Here is a 20,538-nt window from a genome sequence, read left to right on the forward strand (position 1 = left end):
AATTCTGTAGTAGATTGAGGTCAGCATGAGTACCAGGGAATACATTGCTGAACTGACAAAAAGGAGCTGCTGGACTAAAAGTGGGGAAAACCTAAGCCTGTATTTGCTGCCTAGTAATGCAGGGCTTGGACATTTTTTTAATGTGAAATATAATTTGGAGAGTTTCATTATTTTGAAATGAATGACTAATTCAGCATTTCATATGGGCTGAATTAGTCTAGCAAAGGAAGTGAGTTGGGCTGTGGAAAGGTGCTGTTAGTCAGCAGGCATATGAAGCTGCTTACGGTAGGTAGAAACTGAAGATAGCTCCTTGGAGAAACTTTGGCATACCAAGGTTGGCCAGTAAGGCTGTAGAATCTTAAACTGTTAAAAGCAGATGAAATGAGTTTCTGGGGAATGAAGTATCACTGATCCTGCTTTTGATGAGAGACTAACCATCTCATGGATCATCAGAATCTCTGGGTTTTGATTGTTGTGGGTTTATTTTGCTACTGTACATTGGATGACCAAACTAATCATGTGCTGTTGTTGGGATTTTGTCTCGTCCCTTTCTCCTTTTTTTTTTCCTAATTTCCCCTCATTATGAGCATTCAGGCCTTTTTTTTTGCCTGTTGCTGGAGTTAAATTATGTACATGTGGGAACCTTTTGACTTTTTGTAAGACCAGTAAAGATTTAAGATGTGGCATCATGTTACTTGAAAGACAGTTTCCTTGATACCTCTAATATACCTGTGTCCATTTTGAGAGTTGGGTTAGATAATCCTGCTGTTGGTTTGATACTAGTTTAATTATCATACAGATTAAATCAGTACTAATCGATATATGAGAGGGGAAAAAGGTCCTTCCAAACAAGGGTGTTAGAGAACTGTAATTAATGTTTTGGATGATTTAGTGGTAGTGAGTGACCATCTTGTTCTGTTCAGATATGTATCAGGACAGTTCTGTTTGACCAGGTTGCCCAGAGAAGCTGTGGATGCCCCATCCTTGGAGGTTTCCAAGGCCAGGTTGGATGGGGGTGTGAACAACCTAGTTTAGTGGGAGATATCCCTGCCCACAGCAGAGGGTTTGGAACAAGATGATTTTTAAGGTCCTTTCCAACACAGGCCATTCTATGATGATTCTGTGACAATGACCAGAAACTTCATTGTAGCCTAATATTGAATATGGGCAACTTTGGTGTGTTTTGAAACTTTGCTCTCTACTGAACAATACTGTGTGTGTCCCTCCAACAGTTCAGTGAAGCTTTTTCTGCTGCAGTTGGCTGCAGAAATAAAGTAGTACCGAATTTTTGGACCTATAGTGTGTAAGGAATATAGTAATGGTAATGTGTCTATGGAGGCTTTGAATCATATTTTTATAGGAAGTCCTTAGATGTATAGAGCACATTGCTTTTTATGTGTTTTATTAGAAGCTGACCTAGAATGTCATGGGAGTATAAAGGTTTATAAAGGAATTCAAAGAATTAGGGGATTTAAGGATGGTATGGTCTTGGCACACAAAGGGTACAGCTCAGTGTCTCAGTGGTGTGATTTTTTTTGTGTATGTCATACCTTAAAGTGACTAAGATTTTTAATTTTTTTTTCTGTCTGTTGTTTTTGTTTGTTGATTCAAAGTATCAGTTGCAGAGATGCAGAACAAGTGCGAGAGTACTGCTGGAAATCCATGTGGGGAGCTGTTTTATATACTAGCCTTTCTTCATCTCGGGTTATGAGTGGTCTAAATCTGGCTTGCTAATGAAATGTTGCAACTTTTCTTTACTGTATGACAAAATCCTCATTTTTCAGAGTAGTCAGCACTGAGTTTCCTCAGGTGAAAGCCACCCTGAATAAAAAAGAGGGTATTTTGCATGAAAGAACTTAGACTGCATGGGCAGTCCCTAATTCTGGTTAATGTTAATTATGTACTAATGAAAGAGTGAGGGAGGAGATGAGGCTGTAATGAACAGGGTCACATTAAGATTTAAATTAGCAAAGGATGAGAAAGTCAGTATAAATATTTAATGGTTTTTACGTGGGTCATGGGATCTTTAAACGATACTGGTTGTAGGGTAAGGATGCTGTGGTGAGCACAACTCAGTGTCAGCTGTGCCTGTTCCTTTTCTGGTCCAGAGCAGCACAGTCCAACAAAAAGTGTTATCTTTGATTTATAGGTTAATTTTGCGGAGAGCATAAAGTGCATTTAAATGGATTGCTCTGTATTGTCAAGTGGCTAGTTACACCTGGTATTTTCACTTCTGCTGTTTTAAATGTTCTAAAAAAGTAGTGAGTTACAGGCTTCCAGAAATTATTTTTCTAAACTGAAAATCAGCTTGAAAAGATCTGATAGGTGGTTAAAAGGTTCAGTGCTCTTTCCAGGGTAAATTTAAAAGAAAGCAATGAATGTTTTTAACTCTTCTTTTTCTCTTCTGTTTAAATACATGTATGTGTATGTATTAATAGATAATTAATTTCTAGATTATAATTTTTAGTACTGAGAAATTAGTGACTTTTTAATTTACCAGTCCCAAAGTTTGATAGCTCCATGCAATTAGAACTACCTAAATATTTCCCTAAGAACTCCCTTTTTTGTTAATATTTTTTATTCCAGTGTTTCAATACCTGTTTTCATATAGCATGGCACTCATTACCTAATTTAGCAAATGGTTCCAGTCTTTGAAAAATGAGCAGTGCTCACCACAGCTGCTTGGAAGAGACAGTAAGAGCGCAGTTCTGGCATCTCCTGTTTCTCTGTGGGGATCTGGGCAGTTGGTCATGCACAACACCCGTGTGAGGCTCATCCCACGTGTGACTTGTTCCTCTTTGTGTGTTATGAGAAACACAGACAGGGTGAAGAGCTTCTTAACCAAGGAAACTGCCCCAGGCCCCTCGTGTCTCACGTGCCATTTGTTGTTCAGATTGATCCATGCAGGCAGTGGGAAGCATTAAATCCCACACGTCTCTTCTGCAGTTTATGGATCCAGAGCCTCCTCTGGGGTTTTTTGTCAATATGTGTTACTGGGAAATCAATTCACAGAGCTGCAGCATCAGTGAGGGACATGCAAGAGTCAAACTGGGAAAATGATATGCCAGGACCTGTAATGCAGACTGAGGAGTCATGGATGGGGGTGTGACTCTGAATACATTGCTGTAGTCAAAAGGAGGAGTAAATGGTGTTGAGGGTATTTCAAGGGGGAATTTCAATATTCTGCAATGTTTTATAACAAATTCACCCTTCTCCGTAGCATTTTTTTTCCTAACAAACTAGGTTACTAAATCCACTGTTCCTCCCAGAGTACTGATCTGGTGCAGTTATCCGTGTGTAATTGTTGCCTATAAATACTTCAGATTTTTTTTTAAAGGAATCGGAAGTTTTTGAACAAACTCTTTGGTGTGAGAGGAAAAAAGTAAAAATGGGAGAATATTCTACCACTTTTCATGTGTATTTACTTACAGCCATTTTCAAACTAAACATGAATCATCCCTTACTGCAGGGAAGCAAGGGAAGAAAAATAGCCTGTGTATTTTCCAGCAGTTGTTTTTAAAGATCAGTTGCAATGTAATGATTATCAGCAGATGTTAAAATTACACTTTGTGAAGTAACTGTTAGCTTTAAGTTAATTGGCTTGTGATTTCTCGAGATTGACACTTGGCTGGGTAGGGAGTTAATTCAAATTGTGGTACCTATTACAAATGTTGAATCTCAGGGTAATTTTTGTCTTCCTCTCCCCTAAGGGAGCCCAGGTCTCTGTTCAGATGTGGTGGTGCAGCCACAGTGTTTGGGGTGCTTCACTCAAACGAGGCTTTGCATGTGGGCTCTGCAAACAGTGGAATGCAAAACAGGTTAATACTAAAAGTATTATCAAGGCATGGTTATTTCAGATCTGCCCTTTAATCTCTTTTAGACTGTAATTATGGAGCTGGAGTCATATTTCAAGTGAGATAGCACTTCATTTAAAAATGTATTTATTCAGGTGTTTAAGGAATTCAGAAAATATGCTACCGGGTGCTAAAAATACTGCCAAGAGAGCTGGGTTCAGATTTTAATATCTAACCTGCTGTGGTGGTTAAATATTTACATTGAAGGTCACTGCTGCTGTTTGCTCTCCACTTTAAATGTGCTTGGCAGCACTGCAGCTCCGAGTCCCTCCCGCCTGAGTAGGGAGAAAAAAGCTCTTGATCCCATCAGGGGGACAGAAACAAACCTATACCCACCCATAAGGAAATTTGGTTTATCATACCAGTTTCCTCTCACATGAGAAAACATCACATACAGTGATAGTCAGAGGAGGGTGGGAGACTTTTTGCAAGGGCTTGTGGTAACAGAAAAAGCAGGGGGAGTGGCTTTAAAATGAAAGAGGGTAGGTTTAGGTTAGATATTAGGAAAAAATTCTTTACTGTGGGGGTGTTGAGGTGCTGAAACAGGCTGCCCAAAGAAATTGTGGATGCCCCATCCCTGGAAGTGTTCAAGGCCAGGTTGGATGGGGCTCTGAGCAGCCTGGTCGGGTGGAAGGTGTCCCTGTCCGTGGCAGGGGGGTTGGAACTCGATGATCTTTAAGGTCCTTTCCAATACAGGCCCTTCTGTGATTTTGCAATTGTTATTTATTAACTTAATGCTATTATAGCATCCATTTGATGAGTTTGATAACCAGAATAGTTTTTTTTTTAGTAAAAGTTCTTCCTGGCTGCGTGTCCAGGATGAGCTGGGTAGTTCAGCTTTCCTGCAGTGTGTTCAGCTTGGATGTCTCTGCAGGTGTGAAGCTGAGGAAGCTTGAGGGAAAACGTGTGTGTGTGTTCTGGCTGTGTCCTCCTGGCCTTTCCCTGCTGGTTAAGGGTTCAGCTCATGACATGAGGAAGTTGTAACCTGACAAGACTCAATGATTAAAGGTCCTTTTTTTCCATGTGCTTTTGCACTCCCAGCTCCTTGTGTCAGACCTGCTGGAGTGGACATGCTGGCTGTGTTGCTGCTGGGAGGCTGAGGTTGCAGATGTTCTGAGAACAACTGCATGTAGCTGTTCTGGTTTGCAAATGTTTTCCTGTGAAATAGTTTCAGAAGGCAGAAGTGAAAAATTGCAGAGTTTCCTGTGCCTGTATTTAGTTTTGTTAGCTGGAGCCAATATTCAAGATCAGGGCTCTCTTAGAGCTCTGTGCTTTTAATTTTGAGTGTGTTTTTGTGTTTTCATGCAGCGTTAAAGACATATTTTCATATTGGCAGCAGTAGTGTTGGGTTCCTCTTTAATGCTTTTTCATCATTAAATGTGAGATCACTTTGAAAAAGTAGTGTCAGTATTCCCTTAAACAGATAGATTAATCAATACCACTAACAGTGTGTTCTTCCCCTGCCTGCCCCAGGGTGAAGGCAAATGGGCTCAAGCTCATCTTGTTTCTGAACAGATCCTATTACTGTGTCAAAATAACTTTCCTGCTCTTTTTTTTCAAATATTTCTGGGATCTGAGTTCTTCCTGTGATGGGTTATTTTCAGGCCCTGTTGTGAAAAAATATTTTCAAAGCTGTGATTTTTGCCTTTAGGCAGTTAGTAAATGGGACACAAAAGACTGTAAAACTCTAATAAAAAATACACTGCAGACATTTGACATGATCTAATTCTGCGTGCAGGGTTTATGGTGCTCTTTTCCTGGTCTTATGTCCTGCTATCCTGAAGACCAAACTACAGTTTTTATGGGGCTAGAGTTGTATCCTTAGCCCCAGGGGAAGCTGCAAAGGTCTGATCAGGAAAGCAAGTTTCTTTGTGCAGCTTCCAAGTAATATTGAAAAACTGCTGCTGTTGTGTGTTGTTTTTAGTTACCGCCTGATAGTGCTGAGGGTGGAGGAACCTTTACAGAATGAGATGGAATTACCAGTAATTTTCTCTGCCTGGTAGAGACACTGGACTTGGTGCTTGTAGAGCAGGGCCCTGCTGGACCCCTCTTTGATTATGTAAGATTTTTTCAAAGCCCATGTGGGAAACCAGGCATTTGGAAATTAAGGAGCAAAGTTAATGGGAAGTTTGTAGATGCCATGTTTCCTTGTTGTACCCACAGAGACTTAGAGCCTTTCACAGCATCAAGAGGAAATTAGTGGAGGACGTGGCTGTTTCTAACTGAATGGAGAAGTGAAGAGTCCTTTGGCCATGCCCGTATTTTTTTCTGGAGGGAGATTATGATACGACACTGAGAGACCATCTGAATTTTCAGTATGGCTTTTTAGGTAGACATTCTATGCTTTTCCAGCTTTTAACAGTAATGCAAAGTCAGATTTTCTGAAAAGTCATTTGGTACCATGCAGGACCACAGGGTACACAGTCAAATTGGATGCTTTTGAAAATGCTTGTTGGAAGAAACTTGTTCCAGAGACCAGTGTTTCTTAGCAGACAGTGACCTCCTTCAAGGGGAGCTGCACCTTGTACTCTCCATGGATGTGCATTTTGATGGTGGTAATTGGTCAGTGACCATCAGGTCTTGTCAGTGAACAAGTGACCTTTTATCACCTTGCTTTCTCCTCTTCCCGAGCAGGTGTTCTTCACTTGCTGGAACACGAAGAAGAGTATGTCTTCACCCTGCCCAGTGCCTACGCTCGCTCAATCCTCACCATCCCGTGGGTGGAGCTTGGAGGGAAAGTCAACATCAATTGTGCCAGAACGGGCTATTCTGCCACCGTCACGTTCCACACCAAGCCCTTCTATGGAGGGAAGGTCCACAGGTATGGGAATTACTGTCTGACTCTTGTTTACCTGCTGCAGGATTTCAGGGGAAAGGCTCTTAGGCGTCTGTTCAGTTCTTCTGTTGCAACATTTTATAGACATATAGCTGAAATTCTTTTCCTAGTAGTGCTGGAGATGACTTAAAGCTTTAGGGCAGTTTATTGTAGCAATACATATTATGTTGTCTAACTGATTTGGATGTATTTCTCTCATTAAAATATAGTGAATGTATCTCTCCAGGCTTTGTTGCTTGTAAAAGTTGTTGTAAGTGCAGGCTCAGAAAAATATGTGTAGAAAAGGCGATATTTCTGTTACCCTCTGCTGTTTTTGTGTGAGTCTTGTAGATGAACTGGTGTTCCAGGTGGAGCTCCTGAAAAGAGGAGAGAAGCAAAAGTGTTGCTGCCCATAGTGGTAGCTCCCTACTGGGGACCTCTGCACTGAGATTACAGATGGTGGAAATGTTATTCACCTTCTTTGGTTCCCCTTTTCCTAAGGGTGTGAAGAGGTGCTGTGCAAGACAGCCTCCTCTCTTGCTTCCACGCTCAAGTTGATGTTCCAGTCATTAACAGACCCAGACATTAGCAGACCCCTTTCTTGTTCTGCTGTGGACTGTTGCATTGTCCAGAGGAGACTGTGCTTTGCATGGTTACCTCTGTTTCATTTCAGATGCTGTAACTATTCTTCCATATGTGTGTCAATCATTTAAATGTTGTGTTCAGGTAAATGTCCATATGGGGCTGTTTTGACAGGGTTTTTCTTTAAAAGTTACAGATTAATAATTGGTGCCATCAGGGTGAGTGAAAATTTGGGGACGTTGTGCTGTATTATTTCAGTAATTAAAATTGAGTTTACAGAAGACTTTCCATGGCTTTCTAAAGCACATGTGTGCATGCTCATGGACACACACAAAGAACTTCTCCCTGCATTTTGGTTTTCCTCTCCTGTCTATTTTGCTCACTCTCAGACCAGTTCTTTGGTGAGATGGCTTTAATCATTGCCTGTGAGCAGCTGAGAAATGAACTTGCAGAACTGAAGAAGAAAACAGACCCAAAATTTTTGACATGGGTCTCTGACAACATTATGTTCAGATGTGAAAGCATCGTGTATTGAAAATGTCACATGAATGTCAGGGATTGTTTTTCAGGCTGCTGAGGTAACCATTTGGCTCTGGCCTTGAGCCAAGTATCAGAATTTTAAGTTGGGTTGCTGCTGAACTTAGCTAGAATGTCATCCCAAAGCTGTTGCTGTGTTACAGGAGCTTTCCTGGGATGAGTCTTTCTTTTTTGGAGGCAGCATCACTACTTGGATTGAATAATTGATTTGTGGAGTTAGAAAGCTGCTTGGACCTTCAGCAACGCAGTGTTTTCATGTGCTGATAATAAATGGTACCAGTTATTTCTGTGGTCTGTTTTTCCTCCCCCCTTGAATCAGGGTTACAGCCGAAGTGAAGCACAATCCAACGAACACCATTGTGTGCAAGGCACAGGGAGAATGGAATGGCACCCTGGAATTCACTTACAGCAATGGAGACACCAAAGTGATCGACACCACCAAACTGCCTGTTATCAGGAAAAAGATCCGGCCCATAGCAAACCAAGGGCCGCTGGAATCGAGGTAAGGGCAGAGGCTTTGCAATGCTGTCCTGAACTTTGGATGGGAACAGAGCAGGGAAGCCAACTGCCGGTCTGAGTGCTGTGGTTCAAAAATTCCTTGCTTCCTACAGCACAGAAATCTGGGCACAGAGAGTTGAGGCTGTGTATTTGTTCCTTGGAGCATAAATTACGCTGTAGTGACAAGTGAATCAATTTTGTAGATGGGGAAAATGCCTGTATTTGTTTTAATCAGCATCTGGAAAATGGTAATGCAGTGTTTTCACCTGCTTCTTGGAGTGATTGCAACATGGTAGGCAAATCAGTCAGTTTGTTGCAAGTAGTTCCAACTGGTATATATATGTTGCGTATCATTGAAACTGGTACTTAATGTTTTATGTATTTTAGAATATGTATTTGTATAAATACGTGTAAAATGTGAGGCAGTATGAGGTATAAAGACACAGATACTGGTGGTTTTGAGGCTCTTGGCATCTACATCATGTGCCTAACTCTGACTAGGTACATTAGAAAAAAACCTGTTCTGTATCCACTTCAGTAACTGTTGATGTTTATCTTCACAAAAATCAATACTTTATTGAATATAGGAGCATTTTATTGGAGGATTTAAAAATATGAGTTAAACTACATTTTATTATCTGTAAATGTCTTTTTATTTTACAAGGGTGTCTTGAGTCATTGTGCAGGGTCAGATACAATTTGTCTGCTTACTAGACCACTTGCTTATCCACAAACTCATTTTTGCCCTGTAGTGTGGAACATAAAGATTATAGTAAATAAGGAAACCAGTAGCTTTTCAGTGTATTTATTGTGTTTTTTAGATACTAGTAAGCAAATTACATCCATCCAGTGTCTCTGCAGGATCTGCAGTTTATCACATTGTAAACACAAACTCATTTAAACAGCCCTGGACATATGCGAAAGCTATGGTTGGTTTCAGACAGAGATCAGTTTGGATTAGATATTAGGAAGAAATTCTTTACTGTGAGGCTGATGAGGTGCTGGAACAGGCTGCCCATTGAAGCTGTGGATGATGCCTCGTCCCTGGCAATGTTAAAGGCCAGGTTGGATGGGGCTCTGAGCAGCCTGGTCCTGTGGGAGGTGTCCCTGTCCATGGCAGGGATGGTGGAACTAGAGGATCTTTAAGGTCTTTTCCAACACAAACCATTCTATGAGGGTTTTTCTCAGTGGTTTTCTGGGCAAAGTTTGTGCTAGGCTGATATAAGGCACTGTATCTGAATGTGGTCAGCTGTGTGAGAAACGTGTAGCTGTGCTGGTAAATACTGTAACTGGGAATACAGAGCACAGACCTAGAGGGGCTCCCTAGGATAATCAGTTCCTCTGTTGGTGACCATGTAGGACCAGTCAGTGTCCCAGTTCAGTGCACTCCTGGGTTTTGGCTCCCTTATAATTCAAAAATTTAACTGCAGAAAAATGCAGAATTAAACACCTGTCATTTGGGGGCCAGAGGAACATCAGTAAGGAATGTGAAGTGGAAATGGTAAAAATAAATCCACCTGCTTTGAGAAAAAAAGCACAGGTGGTGAAGAGTCAGGAACATAAACAGAATCTGCTGAGAAAACTGCATGGCAAAATACTGGGAGTTGAGTGAACCTGAAAATCTGGTCCACAGACATGATGACTATCCTAGGAGAGTGATGGTTCCCAAGCTGTGGGACTTGGAAATCCGGTATGGATAGTGTGGCTTCAGCCTGCTGCTCACCAGACTGGTGTCCAGCAGCACTGGGCTGTGGCAGAGCTGTTCTCACCCTCCCTTGTGCTCCTTCTCCCTGGGCAGGCGCCTGTGGCAGCACGTCACCAACTCTCTGAAGGAGGGGAACATTGATGCCGCCACGGAGCACAAGCACCGCCTGGAAGAGAGACAGCGAGCAGAGGAGAGGCAGCGCGCGGCACTCACAACTCCCTGGAAACCCAAATACTTTGCCAAAGAGGTACTTGAGTCTCTTGGTTTAGAGACCCTTTAGCAAGTTCCTGCACAGGGGACAAGTGAATGTCTGGATTTTGTCATGGGCTGCTGCTGTTATGTACCACTGATTGCTTAAATTTTCTTTTTGACAGTCTGGCTCTTGAAGGAGAGCAGTGGACTTTTCCATGTCTATGTTGTGAACTTGTTCACTTTTCTTCACTTAGAATTCAGTATCTGAATTTTTGGTGCCTAATGTTAGGCACATGAAGTGATGTGTTTTTCTGTAAAATTCAGCCCTTACTTTTCAAATTCTGCATACTCATATCCCCTATAATCTTAGAATACTGAAATGAGCACGATCTAGGGAGATTTATCCAGCTTAAGTAAGCATTGACATCCTAAACACAGTCTTGGGTTTCATCTGTGTGAAAGGAAATAGATTTTACCAGGTTCATCTTTCCCTTGGAGGAAAGGTGGAGGGATGAGACTGACTGAGGGGATTGTTACATTAGCTGCTATTTAAACCAGAATCTCTTGTATCTTCTCATTACATCTCTTCCCTCCCTTGTAATTTTTTCCCTCCTGCCCGCATTACTTGTCAATTCATTAAACACAGAATTTTCAGGTGACAGGGATGGCTTCTTGTTTAGTCTTATTTTAGCTTTTGTGTGGACATACACATATCTGGTATTTATAAATCTTGTTTGTAAACTCTGCTTAATTTTCTTACAGGGTGATGGTTGGCTGTATGTGAATCCTCTGTGGAAGACCCATTGACAGGAGAGAGCAGTTGCCTCGTAACTTTACCTGAAAGGCATTAAAATGATACAGTATATAACTTCAGGATAGGTCCTGCTCCCAGAAGATCCCCATGGGAAGCTATGTACTGTGAATGATGCATCTCAAAATAACCACGAGCTCAAGTTTATTCAGGAGCCATTTTGTGTGTGCAGATCCACAGACACACAGGCACACGTCCGTCCCTAAGTACCCACGGTGTGCATGTGTTGTGTGTGCTATTTACACTACATGTAAACAGTACCAACACCAATAGCGACTCAAAGACCTTTTCCTCCAAGTGTTAGGGCACAGAACCCTGGCTGCACTCAGCCAGGGCTCCCTGAGTTGTGTGCTTGCAGGATCAGGCCCTATGCTAGTATTTAAGAAAATACTTTTTTATTAGTACTGGTTAATGTTTTTCTATTTTTCACTTTTGCCAAAAATGTTTTGCACTTAAAACATGATATGTCTCTTAATGGCAGTCGTTCTGTCTGAACAGTCACCAAGTAACTCACTTTGACATAAGAATGATCCACTGGCTGTGCTCGCTCTGGGGTACTGAGTTCAGGGCGTGTTTCCTGTCACCAAGGAGTGTGAATTTCCTGCCACCCTAAAAGAAGTAGCAATACCTTCCCCAGAACGTTGTTCTTCACACTAACCCATTGTGTCCTCGCTGCTTTGTCTATTCATGCTCCAGCTGTTCAGTCAATCTCTGGTCACCACCCCTGAGCCAGCTGCTCTGGTAACTTTGGTCTTGCTGTGTAATGTTCTCTGATTGTTGTCATGCCAACACTTCTGGCTTACATGTTCCACTAAATGGGATTGCTTCTGGTAAAACATTTGGATGAGTAGAGATGATACAACTACCCTTCACAGATAAATGATTCCCTGATGTAAAAGTAACAATTTAGTAAATTATTCCACGGAGAGAATAACTTTATGAATGAAAAAATGGAATGGGATACAATTTGTTTTGTAAGGTTAAAAAAAAACAATTAAAAAATCCTGTTGCTTGATCTTGCTTTGTGAGGTGACATATTGCCTGTGACACTGACAATATGGATTCTAGAAGTGTGTTAAGGTTTTGTTGCTTTATAGTTTGTATTTGTTGGAAGTGAAGATGTTTCTGAGAGAGGTGGCAGCAAAAGGTACATGTAAAATGTGCTCAGTGCTTCTTTCCACAGTGCCCCATAACAAAACCACTGTATTTCTATCACACAGTAGCATGGATGTCTGTCTGTAGAGCTGAGTAATTTTGTGCCTTTTGTCTGCTTTGTTCATACACTGACTTGTGCTTGATAGATGCTACACAAAGATACCTAGGTCAAAGCACTGCTACTGCTCACATCTGTCCTTGTGCATCCTGCATTTGTTTTTTTGGTAGATGTTAAAATCTCCTGAGCAGCTCAGAAGGCTCAGTGGAGGAGGTGTGTGCACAAGGAAACATTCCATTAGCTGTTCCTTTGGATTTGAACTAAAGATCTCTATTTAATGAAGGTGTGGCTACTTTTTCCTTCTGAATGCTATTTCGTCTTCTTGTCTGTCCCTTTTTTTTTTCACATTAGAAAGATTCATGTTCTAAATGATTTAAATCCTATTTTTTAAAAAAAAGTGGATTGTATGAGCTTGGTTTTGTAACTGACACTTTTTTTTTTAAGAGGAAAAAAAAATCTTATTTTTTAGGAATAGTTGATGTAATAGTTTTCTGTAAGAAAACCAAAATGATGCTCTTGTAGTAATCACTGAACTGCTACTGAGTATCATCAGGAACACTTGTACTTTATCACCTGCAAGAATTCACTTTATAATGGATCCACTCTTGTTCTAGAGATTAGTCTGATAAGTACCTAAAAGTATTCCTACAGTTTGTAGTATCATCACAAAGAGCAATGGAAAAAGCAGAGTTAAACCCCTGGAACACCCTCCCAGAGCTCTCTCACACACCAAAGAACAAGACACATACTCACTAGATAGCCATTGCAAACCTCTGTGTGTCAGGCATGCAGGCCTGGGTCCCTGAAGGAGTAGACCTCTTTCAGCTGGGATGGTGTGACTGTCAAGGCTACAGAGATGCTGTAGCTGTTCTTTTAAGGAGAAATTTGAACAATTTTCTGCTTGTAATTTATTGAAGATTTTCTCTGTCTGCATGGTTGGTTGTTTCTGCATGCCAAGGACATTCCACATGTGCTCTGATCAATGTTTTGTTCCGATGCTATGAAGAATCCCCTAATGCCATTACCACTGTTTCTTTCCCAAATTAACATGGGAGACACAAACGTTAAGAAGTCCTTTCAGAAAAGATCCCATCAGCGAGAGATTTCAGAACAAGATTCACAAGTGTCATTTTATTTTTCTGATAGTATGTGTTCAGTATATTTTGCAGGACTGAAAAGTAAATATTCATAAGCCTTATTCTGTAGGTTGTTCCAATTGCTGTCTTGGAATTGCAAGTAAATACTTTCCTTTTCAAGTAGCCGATGTACACTGAATTGTAATGTAAAAACTTCCATGTACTTTTTTGTGCACACCTGTAGAAAGCCTATGCAACCTTTTTCTTTCTTAAATTAGAAATGTTCAGAAAGGAAATTTATACCTTTAGCATTTAAAAGATGCTCTGGCAGTCTCTTTTGATTTGCCTTCCTTTCATAATTTGTGAATTTAAAATGAGAATGCTCATGAATAAAAGATTTGTTTCATTTAGTAGCGGGATGCCATTTCTCTTTCCATGGAAGCCTTAGTTCAGTGGTGTCAGTCACTGACTGTCCAGGAGCTGTGTATGACACCTGAGTGTGGTTCCCATGGAAGTGATTTGCCAGGTTAATCCAGGTTTGGTGTGGGGTTTTTCCACCCTGCTTATTCTCCCAGGCACTCTGGAGGTAAGTTTTTTGTTTAAATTGGATAGCTCTACCCAGGGAAAATGGGGCTGGGCAGCAATAACAGCTTTAGGAAAGGCTGGGAAACATTTGCTTCATTTTGGCAAGTAAAAAGGAAACAGGTAAAGGTGCTTGCTTCTGAAAATCCTATTTCATTTAATGTTTAACATCAACAGAAATTACTGATTAGAACCTCTTAGAACTCAAAACTCCGCATTATTGCAGCATTGGACACTTGCATGAGGAGTAAAAATGCTCTTAGAGGAATCCCACAGATGGTGGTGAGCATTTTTCAAGTGTTAGGTAATACCCTTCTGGTTTTCTTTAAACATTCCTCCACTGTGCTGGAAACAGTCTTGCTGGAACACTTTGTTTTTACGCAAAACAGAAAAAGACACTGCCTGTAAACAGGGCAGGAGGCACTACCCAGTCCTGTTCCTTGCCTTCCATGGCATCGCTTCAAGGCCTCGTCTTTGAGCAGTTTATCCACTTGGGTTAAAGATGTGAGGGCGTTTTAGTCACAGCCAGATAAGATTTTTTTTCAGTTTCTAGTCCTGATGAGACTGGTGTGTAGCAAGGGCTCTGTCAAAGCATTCAGCTGTTTTTTTTAAGAGTGAATCTATCAAGATAATTAATGACTTTTCTCCTTGTTATGAAATTACTTGTGCAAGTCAAAATATGTCTTCTGTGATTACCAACAGCAGTGTCTGCCTTACTGCTCGCACCAGTAACGATTGAGATACAGAACCCATGCAGTACTGGGTTCTAGTCACTTGCAGCTTTAGTTCCTTAGTAACTGCTGTCCTGAGCCTGGCTCATGTGTCTTGTTTTGTTTGGTTTTATTGGGGGTTTTTTTGGTTTGCGTTTTTATTTTTTTTTATACAGTTTTGTGGCAATTATGCTTCAAAATTTGACATAGTTGAACAAAAGGAAAAAGGATGGCTGGAGCCAAGGAAATAAACTAGTCTGGGAGGTGTGTGTGATGAAGAGGGAAGATGCTGATAAGTCTTTGCTGGTAGAATGGTGGTTCAGTTCTCCCAAAGAGGAGGCAGGAATTATTTAGCTGTTTGATTCCAGGATCCAGCTATAAACCTACACGGTGTGCAGATTCCTGAGGAACCAAGGAAGGTGAGACAATGCCAGTTCTTCTTAATGTAATGTTGCTTTTTCTAAGTGGATGCCTCAATGACTCTGAGCTTTTTATTTCATTTTAACTGCAGAACATTGGCAGAGTCCTTGAAGTCATGTTAGATTTAAGAAAAAAACAAAGCTCAGGTAAGTAGTAGGTAACTTTAGGTCCAGGCTGGCTGGGATCCCTGCAGTTGGCTTATTTTTGCTTCACATGCCTCAGATTCACTTGTTTCTGGTGTTAAAGTGAACACCATCACTTAAGGCTGAAGACAGTCTGTCCAACTGTAAAAGTACCTGAAGAGGGGAAGGCAACCTTATATTTTCTCTTTTGAAAAAACAAGGCTGAGTTACTGCCAAGCCACAGACTGACTGGCAGCCTCTGTCCTGCTGCCTTTTCAGGTGTTCTTCCAAATGTCAGACCCCTTATTTCTTATCCATAGGCAGGATGCAGATTGGCTTGGAAGCAACATGACACGAGAAATCCTGCATCACATAATCAATTAGCCCTTCTGCTGCTGGGTGAGAAGCTGTAGCAGCTTGAGGAGCTCCAGATGCTGGAAGGAGTTGCTGCAATGTGTGGTTGCTGCAATGTGAACGGTGGAAGGCAGCTCTTCCCTGGAAATACGACAGCCACCTTCATTTCATCACAGCAGAAGCCCTAGATTTGGCTTAGTTTAAGCTGGAGGGATTTTAAGAAGATACTGTGCCTTCACTACAACAGCTTGGTGAAATCAGAAGATTTGCAATATAGAATTGCAATGTCAATTAATGACTAGGGCTGCAAGCAACATGTTTTCAAGTTTATCACAACAAAACTGACACAAAAGCCTTAACACAAAACTTGAATTAACTTTATTTTCCCCTACAGTTGACAACTGGTCTGCATTGAGCTTTAAAGCAACAAAATAAAATGAAATCTCCAAACGACAGGGGCCAGAAATCCAGATTTAATTACCTTTGTGAAAATGTTGCAGCTGTAGTATTGGTCTGTATAAACCACTGGAGTCAAAAATGAGTTCATAAATCAAAAAAATATTCTACACCTTGGGAAAGAAGTCAGCAGTAACATTCTCACAGAACACTGTAAATTTACATTTTCTTCATGAAAGGTACATACTATTCTGCATTTTACATCAAGTTATTGATGCAAGTTTTGTTTCTATAAAAAGTTACAACCTGTGGCAGGAAAACAAACTGCAAAAAAACCCCTTTCATTTTAATTAAAGAAAAACTTCAAGTCTGTATAAAGTTTCCTTACAGCTGGAAAGTGAACACGTTCAGTCTCCATTTATATTTTAGTGCATTTAATCTGATAGTTTTCACCACTTAAAAAAAAACCAAACTGAAACCAGTATAAAAGACAGACAAAGCAAATAGCACTAGAGCAGGAATTTCTTCAATTGATTTAAGCACTCTAAATAAAAATGCAGAGAAACAGATTTCCAGGAACACTTCCACCCTCGCCAGAAAGGCAGTGAGGGCTGAAAAGGTTTGCAAATCTTCTACCTCTGATAGCCATAGAAAAGGGGTTTTGTATACCTGTCAACCTTCTTTTCCCCAATAACCAGGCTATACTTGCTTTACCAATGTAAACATTCACCTAAAATAGTTTCATTTCTGTTCTTAAGCACTAGCAGCTCCATGGTGTTCAGTTGTATGTTGTTACAGCATTCATTACTGTCGTTTCAGATCTTTCAGGAGGTTTACAAATTTAGCCCTTGTATCTACAGTGTGCAAGATTTGCCTTGTCTACCTTGTGAAATGACAGTGTAAGGCAGCAATACTGCAATCCCGTGTTGAACAAAAGCAGCTTGTCCAATTAATCTGTCCTGTCACCTCTTGTGAAAACTGCAGCTTTGCTTCTTACACTCCAGCTCAAAACCAGCCTGCAGCAAGAGTGAAAGGACATTGAAAGAAACCACTGAAAAAAAATCATGGGAGTAACTTGTTTTGAAAGTTGAATTTGAGAGAGCTCTGCCACCTCTTTCTTGTTGAAAAAGAGTCATTTTCAGATGTCACCATTCCAGTTTTCATACTGCTGCTATTCAGCTGAACAGTGTTCTCCAGAAAAGATTGACAAATAATGCATGTGCCAAGGGACCAAATTACAGGGTTCTTTGGTAAAGTCAGTCCAAATTTTCAACAGATTTGAAGGATAATATGTACCAATAAAAAAAATGCTGCTAGACTTGGATAGCAGCTCTGTCTTGCTTCACATTACAAATCTAAAACAGCTGTTCTCAATAAGCCAATATTTTTAATCAGACATTGCCTGAAAATTTTGTACAATAATCTGGACCAATGATGGTTCTGTACCCTCATGTTGCTGTGAAACATGATTTGAGCTAAAGGCAAAGACTGGTTATCTCAAGGACAACTGCTTCGTATTAGCAATCAGAACAGTGTGTTTAAACTGTCTTCCTGTTGGGTCTCTTGCCTTTCTTTAAAATTAGTTTATTCTTAATGTAGCCACGCTTCCTTTTGGAGGTCTAAAAAGAAAAACAGAATAACAGGTATTAGTTAATGATTTAGTTTTGACCGCGGTTTAACGATGTGCATTCAGTGCCTGAGCTTTAGGTTGATTTTTAAAGAGCTTAAATGCTAAACCCTCAAGTTGACATTATCCAGTTATTATTTTCAGTGTTGGGATTGTTAATTCCTACCCAACAGTTGCTTTTGCCCAGGATGTGCTTTTGTAACCCTGTCTACCAGATCTGTAAAATTCTTTTCAAAGCATGTGCTGAGGCAGAATTAATAATTAACCAACATGATAAAACTCTAATATGCCCAAAGAGCACAACTGGTATAAGTGTTAGTTTTGTTTGGAAACACCCTAGTGCAAAAGATGGAATATTTGATTCTCTTAAAAGTTAGGTAGAAGTATTTGCTCAAACCAGCATGTTATAAAAGGAAAAAAACTGAATAATCCCATTTTAGTCTTCTAAACTCTGCTGTTGGTCTGTAGGTGCTTAGTTAGCACTTCCTGCAGATTCCTTTATCAGCATGTTTTAGATTTTATTTTTTTTTTTAAGGTAGTAATGGGGGGAACATTAGTCTTGGTCATAGGTAAAATTAACTTCAAATTTGTGTACATAATTTGTGGCAGGTAGAATTGTACATTCAACACACCTGCCAGGAGGCAGCTGCTCCCTCCCTTGCTGCACTTCGCTGTGCTTACCAGCAGGGTCTATCATTATTTTAAAAAATTGCATTTAGTCAACATGACACCAACAACATGATTATAATAAAGTGAGATAGATACAAACTAATATGTAATATTCAGACACATATTGTATCTCTGAACTTGAGCAATGTCATTCCTAACATGATAGGAGATGGGCTGAATTTGCAGTAGGGAAGCAACTGCTGAAAATCTTTGGCTGCTAAGGAGCCCTTAGAATGTATTTAAGAAATACTAGTTGGGACACCTGCCCCATGCTCTCCACTGGTTCTCTGATTTCTTATTGGAAAGTAGAGCCTGTTTGCACTGCAGCACTTGGTGATGTGCCAGAAACTGCAGCAGCTTCTAGACAGAGAATCTACACATCCAAGGCTCCAGTGGGGTCAGTGCACCTATCATAGATAAATACAGCCTTGCTTGTTACTTAAGAGCAAAAGTTACAGTGTTAAGTGTATGACAGGCACAATAAAGCGTATCAGTTGAAGATTAAGTCTAGCTTCAGTGGCAACTCCCAAATGCCTTATTTTATATACTTCCCATCACATCACAGAAATAAGCATCTTTACATTTAACATTCTCTACTTGCAGAGAAAGTTCTTTACTTGTATTTCCATGACACAAAGTAAGTTTACTGCCTATACTAGTTTGTTAGACAGGATTCTGGAGTTCCTTTTGCAACATCTATTTGAATATAGAAAACAGATGTTGTGTAGGAGGGGGCTGCTAACAGTCTCCCCAACTCCCCTGGGAACAGAGGTCTTTCTTAATAGGCTGAAGGAGGGCAGCACAACAAACACTTTAAAACCGTGAAGATGGCTTCAAGCAGTAAGCAGACAGACACTAAAGTTCCATCAACAAAAGTTTCATATTTAATTTATTTAATACAAAATTGCCATTTGTAAACTTCTAGGCATCACTACTTTCAAACAAAGTCAGAAAGCAACTTCCACATTTACTTAGTGAGCCATAGTTACTGAAACATGAATTGATGTACTTTAGAGATTATACTTCCAGTTACATGAAGACTTAAGAGTTGTAACAGCCAGTGACACACTCTATGTCCAGTTAGCATTCTGCCTAAAAAAAATCTAGCCTTGTGTCTTCACATGCTTTTAAGTTAAGCAGACAGTAAATTAACAATTATTACCAGCAGGCAGTTCTGAGATTGGACACTAACATGAACAGTATCCGTAACATTCTGGCTAGTGGAAATATATAATTCACCAGCTATGTGATTGACTGTTAAAAATAAACTCCTGACCCCTTTCAGTTAGTTCACTGGGAACCCACCTTCTTTGACAAATACTTCTGTTTCGGTACAATGTTGGTTACTCTAGGTTTATGATCCAGTGTCTCTCTGTTGTCTAGTTGTTTGACCTTGTATATTCTAACAAGCCAATGCTCTGAGGTAAAGGCTTCCTCCAGATGTTTAAATTTAATGTCTTTGTTGCCTATCTCCGCATTGCGTGTACGGTCGAATCCTGGGGGTGTCCGAAAATCCAGCTATAAAAATTAAAGTTGCATGTTAGTTTGAGACAAAACCCAGAACACCAATCACTGCAAACTGTGAAACTTCATACTATAAGGCAATGCCTTCTACTGGCCCAAGTCAAAGGGTAACATTTCTCTTGCATTGGTTACTACTCCACAGAAAAACCTTTGAGATCCTAAGGGACAAATTCATTCTTATTCCTACAGCTGTCACAGGAGACAGTACTTAATGTCTCAGCAAAACTACCCTGTCTGCATTCAGAGATGAAACAACTCAAAGAACAGTCTGAGGTGCAGCAGCCTGTGGTGGTTTTTCAGCAGAGCTTTGTCCTCTTGCCTATACTGCAACAATTTGTACTTCCACGGTTTTCCATCCGATCCAGAAGTAGTTCACAATTCTCAGTTAAATTTGGCCCCACTGTGTTAAAAGTAAAATCCACTGAAAAAGAGACTCTTGTGCTAATACAACAGAAGGAAGGGCCCCTGGTGAGGGCAACAAAGGAAAAAAAGGCAAAAGCCAAGCAGGTTTAGCTCCATCCATGGGTATGGTACTCCCAAAGGAGAGTGACAACTGCTGCCCTTACTATACAGTGTAGTAAGTGTTGTTTTATACACTGATGTGACTTGGATGGAAATCACGTAGTTTCTGACAGACATTAAACAGTCAATTGTTCCACTTGTGTGTTGCTATTACAACAAACAAATCTAAAGCTCTCTGCAATATCACACTTGATGCTTTAGTGAGCACACAGCACAGTGCAATCAAGACACTCATCTGGGGCAATGTGAAGGACACCAAAAAATGAAGTACAAGTGTGGGTTAACAGCAGAAATGCTTTTTGCTAAAGGTTATAAACAGCAGACCATGA

General features: G+C 40.4%; 2 protein-coding genes across 2 annotated transcripts in view; one reads left to right on the top strand and one right to left on the bottom strand.

Annotated features, from left to right (window-relative positions):
- The window catches only part of OSBPL10 (oxysterol binding protein like 10), a 112,884-nt gene extending 99,191 nt beyond the window's left edge, over window positions 1–13,693 (top strand). Inside the window, exons 9-12 of the mRNA XM_014248530.2 lie at window positions 6,489–6,675; window positions 8,108–8,290; window positions 10,085–10,238; window positions 10,946–13,693. Of these exons, the coding sequence (XP_014104005.2) occupies window positions 6,489–6,675; window positions 8,108–8,290; window positions 10,085–10,238; window positions 10,946–10,990 (569 nt within the window). The 3' untranslated portion in view covers window positions 10,991–13,693. The remainder of the gene's footprint in view (window positions 1–6,488; window positions 6,676–8,107; window positions 8,291–10,084; window positions 10,239–10,945) is intronic.
- Window positions 13,694–15,826: 2,133 nt separating this feature from the next.
- The window catches only part of STT3B (STT3 oligosaccharyltransferase complex catalytic subunit B), a 51,282-nt gene continuing 46,570 nt past the window's right edge, over window positions 15,827–20,538 (bottom strand). Inside the window, exons 15-16 of the mRNA XM_005518972.3 lie at window positions 19,469–19,681; window positions 15,827–17,486 (exon numbers count right to left, since the gene is read on the bottom strand). Coding sequence (XP_005519029.1) covers window positions 17,406–17,486; window positions 19,469–19,681 — 294 coding nt within the window. The 3' untranslated portion in view covers window positions 15,827–17,405. The remainder of the gene's footprint in view (window positions 17,487–19,468; window positions 19,682–20,538) is intronic.

Source organism: Pseudopodoces humilis, chromosome 1 (genome assembly GCF_049639895.1).
Source record: "Pseudopodoces humilis isolate 2021_Gansu_Grassland_sample_001 chromosome 1, ASM4963989v1, whole genome shotgun sequence".
Classification (NCBI taxonomy): Eukaryota; Metazoa; Chordata; class Aves; order Passeriformes; family Paridae; genus Pseudopodoces; species Pseudopodoces humilis.